Here is an 8,880-nt window from a genome sequence, read left to right on the forward strand (position 1 = left end):
AATTCTAAGGCAGAAATTTCCTTATCTACAGCAACTTGCCATTCATGACTCAAGCAGGCTTGTTCATAAGAAAATGGTTCAGAGGTAGGTGGAGAAGAAGAAGACATAGAAAAGATAATGAATTAGATTGGTGAGGAATAGTAGGACATTCAAAATCTAGTAATTTGGTGGGAGGTTTGCTAATACTAGTAGAATGTCTAACAGGAACTCCATTAATTTTTATTCTGCTTGAAACTCGACAATCTTCTTCAAGAAATTACATGTACATTTAGTTATAACTCCACAACTACAATCTGGAAAATTGTGCAAATTTTGCAGTTCATCCCAGATTCGTTTCATCTTTTCAAAATAAGCTACAATTGAAAGATTTTCTTGCTTCAATTTTTCTAAATCTTTCTTTGATTGGTAAATCTGTGGACCATTACTTTGAGCATACCTTTCACACACTTCAGTCCATAATTGAGTAGAACTTTCTACAAAAGTAAAGTTCTCACCAATTTCTGGCTCCATAGAGTTAACAATCCAACATGTGACTAGATAATCACATCTCAACCATCTATCAAACTCCTTATTCTTCTCATCAGGTTTCATAATTGAACCATCTAGAAATCCAAGTTTATTTTTCGCAATTAATGCACGCTTAATGTTTCTCTTCTAGCTAACAAAATTAGTTGAATTCAAATTAACTGCAACTAATTTGTTCATAGTTTGATCCGAATTTGAAATGTAAAATGGATCATTGTAGCTATTACTTACATTGCTATCACCAGCACCTCCAGTGACTGAGTTTTCACCACTTCCTTCCGCCATTAATGAAGAAGAAATCAAGAAATTTCAGAGAGAAATTCGAGGTTGAATTGCAATTTGCAGAAGATTGAAATCTAAAGTTGCAGAAACTAAAAAAAATCTTGCAATTTCAATAGAAGAATCGAAGGAAAAGAAACAATCGAATTGATTCAACTTCAGTTGATCTGAGATAATTTCCAGGTCAATTATTTTGAACCTGCTCTGATACCATGAGAATCAGATAAGCTAAAGAGAGAGAAAATCTTCTTACTCTCTGGAGATTCTATTGTAATATGAAGAAGTAGGTAGCTGAATTATTACAAGCTAGTATTTATAGTTCAGTTAGTTATAACAAACTAACAGAAATACTAACTAACTAACAGCTTATGTATTAACAACGTATTATCTTTATTACAATCTAAGCAATATATCTCATATACATCTATTAGAAACCGTACCTTGGGAAAGAACTCAATGTGCAAAGTTGACCTCTAAAAATATATAATATGTAGTTCACATAATTAGTCAATATTTTCTTTTATACATTACTTTAATATAAAATTTTAAATATAGTATAAATAGATCTTATTTTAAAGTACTTTTTAAACACTTTCTAAGGGTACAAAAATTATAATTTTACGAACTATATATTAAAAGTTATAATCAATTTACTATTTTTAAGTTTTTCATTGTGAACTCAACTCTATTTATTTTCATCCTAAACTCTATTTGTATTTTAATCAATTTAGAACTCTATTTATACATAAAAAAAAATGACATAACACTTAATGAACGCAACAAATGGCGTCCAATGAGGACGCCAAATGTCGCGACCTCGTAAATTGGCTTTTGTACTCTGCTTTATATATTAGTTATGTGATATGTGATATGATATATTAAGATTAAGATTAAGATTATAAAGTTTAAGTTGAACTGAATGAATTTAGATGAAATTAAACTGAATCAAACTAAATTGAAATTAAGTCGTGCACCCGTTTTCACACGTGTACCATACAGACATACAGCTCGCTACTCTAAATATCTGCATACATACAGTTGTAGTAGGATAGTACCCTTGCCAAAAAAAAAAAAAAGCATATCACACTTTATATGTCAAGAAATAACTTGTAAAACAGGTATTAGAGTGTAAAAAGAGAAATTATCAATCACAAGAACAAAAGAAAAAGGAAAGGGTCCCTAAAAAAGAATATTACCTCGTTAATGCAATACAAATGTTTTCCACAACAAACAAAAGGGAAAAAGTGTATAAGGTAATGCTCCTATAAAAGCTCAGCTTTGTGCGCAACTACTCCTCCCTCTCCCTATAAAGTCGCACACTACTCCTCCACTTCATACACTCCAAACCTAAAATCTCTCAAAAAACTCTCCCAAAATTCACTTGAAAATAGTGACTTTTTAGAAAACTTCAAACAAACTCAAAATATAAGCTCAAAACTCAATTCAAGCAATCAATGATTAAATTATGGAGGATATAACTTCTTCAATCCAAAAGAAAGGAACTAAAAATAATTACGTTCCCATCGTTATAATCTCACTTGGTGCTATAATCACAACTTCTGTAGCACTCTCACTTCTTCATATAATGTTCATCAAATACTGCAAAAGAACCCGTCAAAGAGCTCAAAATCTCTCCATTGAACCATCAACTAAAACCGGTCTCGATAAACGTGTACTAAACACAATCCCAATCTTATTTTACTCCTCTAAAACATGTGATTTATATGGAATTAATCAAGATGATGATGAATGTGTTATATGTCTTGGACAGCTTACAAAAGGTGACTTAATACGTAGGCTGCCTAATTGTGGCCATATTTTTCACGTCTCATGCATTGATCATTGGTTCCATGCCCACATAAACTGTCCCATTTGTCGCTCCGTCGTCCGTGCCACGGCTTGTGGCAACGGCGCTGCTGCTGGTGGTGGTAGTGCTGGTCATGGTTTGCCGAGGACTCGGTCCGGGGGTTTGCTATGTCATTCCACTAAATTGGTGCTGCCTATTCAAGGACTAGGACCACAAGACTTGGTTAAGGTGGGTTTGAAGCGATCCTTATCAATGGATGAATGTTGTGTGGTAATTGATACAACAAATGAACAATCTAATACTACTACTACAACATCATCATCTTCTTTTAATTCATCGTTATTATCTAATAGTAATTGTTGTAACCCTCCTTTGTCAAGAATTGATTTCTTATTGAGTAGATTATATCAGGCTCAATCAACTAGACGTTTTAATCATAATATGCATGGTGGTACTTTGAGGAACAACGGAATTCTACCTTATTGATTACCAACTTCTAAGTTTAGCATCCAAGCCAAAAAAAGAAAAGAAAAAAAAAAAGAATTAGGAGATTTAAATATTATTGATTACATGATATTAATGTATAAGCTAGGGTTTTTTTAATCAATTGCGCTTGTTATTCTTTAAATATTTTTTTCGAACCGTTAATGTATTGTTCATGACTTCATGAGTTTTAAAGTATGATAATTAAAGATTATAATTATTCCCTATTTTTTTTCTTTTTTCAAAGTTGTTTAGTTGCTTAGATGAGACAAAATTCGGTCATCAAGATTTTGTGGAGATTTAGTTTATCCCTAGGTTTCTACCATAAAATAAGGTAGACCTAGTGATTCTTGTTTTTTGGCGCAAATTTATTAGTATTCTTTGTAAATGGTCAATGAAATAATATAATAAATTAATGTTGAAAATACACATCAAATTTCATCCTTTATAAAACTACGTTAACTACCAACAATTAGTGAAAGTTTATATAATAAAAGTAGTCCTCCAACTTTATAATGTGTCTTCTAAATGTTAGTCAGAAATAAAGCTGATCATAAAAAGTTTGACGATCAATAGAAATGATGATGTGCTAAGTAATTACTTGATTTCTCAAAAGTATTTTATATAATTTCCATCCTTTCTATAATACATTAAGTTAAGTTGTAGAAAGGAAGTGGGATGTGTAAAGTAATACTTGTAAGATCATATTTTACCAATTACCCACTGATCATTCTTGAACTCTATTAATCAATCAACCCACTAACTCAGCTGATAGGCGAATGTGTTTTTAAGCCAATATTGTCGCCCCCATCGTACTTTTGTCATCTTCCTCAACTCTACGTTCGATTAAAGCAATAAAGTTCGTAGACTATATATGTAAGTCTCTCCATCACTTAATATTTTCCCCATAGCAAACTTTTCAACGTTTTAAGAGTTCGACATAAGTTGTACATGTGAAGTAAGGCTTTCCCTTTTGCTTTCTATACATTCTTTAATACTATATAGTGGAAAGGGTATAGTGGAAATATTGAATTGGGTTGGGTTGGGTTGGGTTGGGGTTTGAGTATGATTGTCATGGGTTTTAGGGCCTGTTCTCTTTGGCATAAAACAGCTGAACTGAGCTGAGCTGAATTGAATTGAATTAAATTGAATTGAACTGAATGTAATAAATATATAAATAATATTTAAACAATTATAATATGAATATTAAATAATTATTATAATAATAAGTAATAATAATGAATAATAATAATAATAATAATAATAGTATTTTGGATATTTTTAAATAATAGTTATGAATAAATAATATTAATAATCATAAATTAATAATAATTATAATTAATGATAATAATGATAATTAATAATAATTATTTTATATTATTTGTATTAATATATTAATACTTGATGATGAACTAAATTAATATTACTATTTTAATAATTAGATTTAATAATATAATAATATTTAGTAATAAAAATAATGATTGGGTCGGACTGCGCAAAATTACATCATAAACTATTTTGACGCAATTTGATTGGTCTATGAGCTAAAAAACGTGGGTTTATTTGTGCTTTTGGCCTAAACCATGTTCCTTCTAATAATAATAGTAATAATAATGAGTAAAGCTATAATAAACAAAATAATAATAATAATAATAATAATAATAATAATTACTATTATTATAATTATAATAATAATACTTATTAATAATGAAATAAAAATAAATAATAATAAGAGTAATTAGTAAAATAAATTAGACCAACATAATAATAATATTTAACAAAATGGTTATAAAAGAATGGAGCTGAACTAAACTGAACTGAAAATAAGTTGGAGAGAACAGACCCTTAGTATAGTTAGGTCGTTGATAGGCTATCGCACACCTAATTAAAAATAAAATCTTAATAAAACTTCCTAATAATTTAGTATGGTAAGTAGTGTTGAATTTATAGAGAGACTATTGTTTTAACTTAGCTTCTAAAATATGGAGAAACTAAACATGAAAGGTTCTAACTAATAAATAAAGAAAATCAAACTAAAAAGATTTAGGGCAATGGTTTGTAATGTTCATACTTATAATCAATCAAAATGTAATCAATAGTTCAATTAGTCATATATCTAGAGCATAAGTTAATTCTACGGTCGGGTCTTAATTAATGCTCTCAAATCAACATATGAAGTACGCTCGCAAACATGATCAGATTTACTAATTGTAGGTAACCTCTAAAGAGTACTATTTCTCGATCTATGACTCTTTATTAGCAAGATTTAATCAGACAATTGATCAGGTTGCAAGGTCAACAAGATAAACCTAATCAAGGGGTATTCGAACCATCAATGATATCAATCAAGATTAATAGTATATAAACATGGATTTTCAAAACCCTAGAATATAACTGCTCAAATATGAAATGAAGAATAAAATCTAAATCTACAGAGGAAAACATATTTGAAGAAATCAATGAAAGAAAGAGAATGAAATAATAAAATCCATGAAAATAAACTAGTAAAAGAACTAGGATTTGCAACTAACAAGCTTTAGAGAAAAAAAAAAGAACAAAACTAGAACTAGAACTAAGAATAAGAGTCAAAGAGTGGAGCGTTCTCCTTTACTATATATACCCTGATAAAAAAAAGTTATTCACCATGTGTGCACTCGATATTTTCAAAATTTACAATATATATACCTCAATTCCTTGATAATTCACCATGTGCCCTCAATAATTAGTGACAATCAAATTTTTGATCATTAACCCTAATTCCGTTACTAAACCTTAAGTGATTCCTATATTACTCATTTATCCTAACAAATTAGCATTGAAACAACACTTAGAGCCAAAGAAAAAGAAAGAGAGCTGTGGAGGAGTAACGATAAAAGGGGTCATTTATGGTGTTTTAATAGTGGTCAATCAAGATAAACAACTCAAATAGGGATCAATTAATTAAGGTTTGGTGATGCAATTAAGAATTAATGATAAAAAAGTTAATAGTCATTAATCAGTAGGGGTACATGATGAAGTATCAACAAAGTGTGGGGTATGTAGTAAATTTTGAAAATATCGAGGGGTATATGGTGAATAAAAAAATTATCGGGTGTTAATGGTGAAAATTTCGTATAAATAATCCTAATATGAGTAATAAAGCAATTTACAAGATAAGGAAAGTATAAGAAGCATTAAATAGGAGGATTTAGTGATCCGCGCGTACGGTAGCAGGTTCCAGTAGAAACAATCCAATATTCCAAAAGACATAACACTTTGGCTAGCAGTCTCCTTGGGACGTTCCATCTATCGTTCAAAATCTCTTTGAGTCTAGTTTCCAAACATGCTGAAATTATTCAATTCTAAGAAATACGTAAAAAGTTATGGTCAGAATAGTAGAGTGACTCCTTTTCTACATTTCTTCTGATAATTTTCCACTTTATTTTCACTCAAACTTGTACTATAACATATCTAAACGATACTTATTAAATGCACATTTATTAAGAGTATAATCCACGTACATGTGAGTTAGGAAGTAATTATCCAATATTGAAGAATTAGAGAGAGAATGAGTAAGATATAGATTGGTGGGCTACTCCACCTGTCACCCATTGGTATTAGGATGGAATTCTACCAATCTTAGATGTGGTGCAAGATGGAAGGTGTTATAGATTTGTTTGGGACAAGTAAGACCAACAAAATTGTGATAACCCTAAGAAAGAGCTCAATTGACCTTATGTTGGAAGTTGAGAGAGGGCCCAACGAGGATGTTATGACCTATCCAGATTGTAGGATTAAAGGTGACTCGCATATGATGGAGAGTGTTAATATTAATAAGAGTATAACCCACATGTGAGCTAGGAAATACGTATCCCACATTGAAAAATTAGAGAGAGAATGACTAACTTATAGATTGATGGGTTACTCCACTTATCACCAATTAATTTTAGGATGAAGCCCTATCAACCTTGTATCTGGTCAAATTCTCCTCCGGCATGGGCTTGTATTAGGCCCAATGAAGTTTACCAACCTTCCTTTTAGTTGCTCCTAATCCTTAAACTTAGCTAATCATACTCCAAATATGTACTCATAACCTGAAATACATAAAAAAACAAGAAAATGTACCAATTATGAGTATAATACCGTAACGTAATAATATAATGCAATATGAACCTAGATATAAATCTAAATGCTCTAAAATCCAACCTAGATGCACCTATAAACTACATAAAAACATGACATATCAAACTCTTCCAAGCTAAATCATTACTTGTACCCAAGCAATAAGATACAGATATTGGAAAAGTAAGACCACAACCTACAATATAGAACTATACAAGAGGGCCAAACACTCAACTAAAAACATGAGAGATATAAGCACTACATGAACCAAACATGAGAACAATCTCGAACAAAAGCCGCAAAACATGTCATGTATCGCAATCGACTCTCCAATCATATCACAAACCATCTTCCCCAAGATGGACTTAACCAAACTTGACAAACCTCACTATAGTTATTGACACTTAATCTCTTATGTGTTAATTAAGGGACAAAGATAACACTCAACCTAAATCAAATCGACTCAAATGATGCTATACTCTTTAACTTTGTCGTTTTAAATCACTTAATATTCAACAATACGATACATAATGAGCAAGAGTACTTTAAAGGATTGTAATGGGGTTGAGGTTGAAATCAAGATCAATGCAACAACTGAGGACGGAATTAATTATACTTGAAAAAATAAAACTGACATAAAATAAAAGCTCTCTTGGATTAAAGCGTCTCTACATCTTAATGATACAAAGTTTGACGATGAATATGAAACGAGGATGTGTTAAACACTGATTTCTCAAAAGTATTTTATTTAATTTCCGTCCTTTCTCTAGTAAATTAAGTTGAAAAAAGGAAGTGGGGTGTGTAAAGTAATACTTATAAGATCATATTTTACCCACTGATCATTCTTTAATTCTATTAATCAATCAACGCACTAAGTGAGCTTCTAGGCGAATGTGTTTTTAAGCCAATATAGCTCATCGTACTTTTGTCTTCTTTCTCAACTCTACTTCCACAAACTTACAGAAAAATTCCCATTCACTCATACCTAATACCTTCCTCTTTCTCAAGTATTGTCATTTTTCAATCAACCCCGAGGTCCGAGGAGGTGCTGTTTGCTTCCTTTTCTTATATACTCCTCTCTCTTCGAAGCTTTTTCGGCTGCAATAGTCGTTGTTTGTGTTTGGCCTTGCTGTGTCGGTGGTGCTGGTGCATCTTTCAATGTTCTACCGTCGCTCCGACGCGAGTGCTTAACTTATATTAAAAAAAATAAAACATAATAAGCTCAAGTCTTTTATGCAAAACATGAAATTTACAAATCCATGTAAAACATCAATTTCTAATTGGAAGGTACAATGACATGTGTGATCCTTTACCCAATTCTGAATACTGCTCCACTAGTACATTATCCTTGTATAGCAATCAATATATGAACTCCAGTAAAGCAATAAGTTCGTACCACTATATATGTTTTTTTTTTCCATATGAGCCGTGAAGGCAGTACAAAGTACAAAGAAGGAGAATGGGAATTCGAACCTATAACCTATTGTTCACAGTACCTCAGTATTAATTACTAGGCCAAGACATCCTTGGAAAAATTCGTATCGATCACTATATATGTAGTAGTCCCTGCATCACTTAATATTTTCTCCATAGCAAACTTTTCAACTTTTTGGGAGTTGGACATAAGTTATGTATGTGAAGTAGTGCTTTTCTCTTTTTTTCCCTACATTATTTAATAGTATATA

The 8,880-nt window shown here is 31.1% G+C and overlaps 1 protein-coding gene across 1 annotated transcript; it reads left to right on the forward strand.

The window, feature by feature from the left end:
- The first annotated feature begins 1,841 nt into the window (after positions 1 to 1,841).
- On the forward strand, positions 1,842 to 3,321 carry LOC104898590 (RING-H2 finger protein ATL8). Its single transcript, XM_010685686.4, has one exon. The coding sequence runs from the start codon at positions 2,270 to 2,272 to the stop codon at positions 3,095 to 3,097; it is 828 nt and encodes a 275-aa protein (XP_010683988.2). The 5' UTR covers positions 1,842 to 2,269; the 3' UTR covers positions 3,098 to 3,321.
- The last annotated feature ends 5,559 nt before the right edge of the window (positions 3,322 to 8,880 follow it).

Source organism: Beta vulgaris, chromosome 7, assembly GCF_026745355.1.
Source record: "Beta vulgaris subsp. vulgaris cultivar EL10 chromosome 7, EL10.2, whole genome shotgun sequence".
Taxonomy (NCBI): Eukaryota; Viridiplantae; Streptophyta; class Magnoliopsida; order Caryophyllales; family Amaranthaceae; genus Beta; species Beta vulgaris.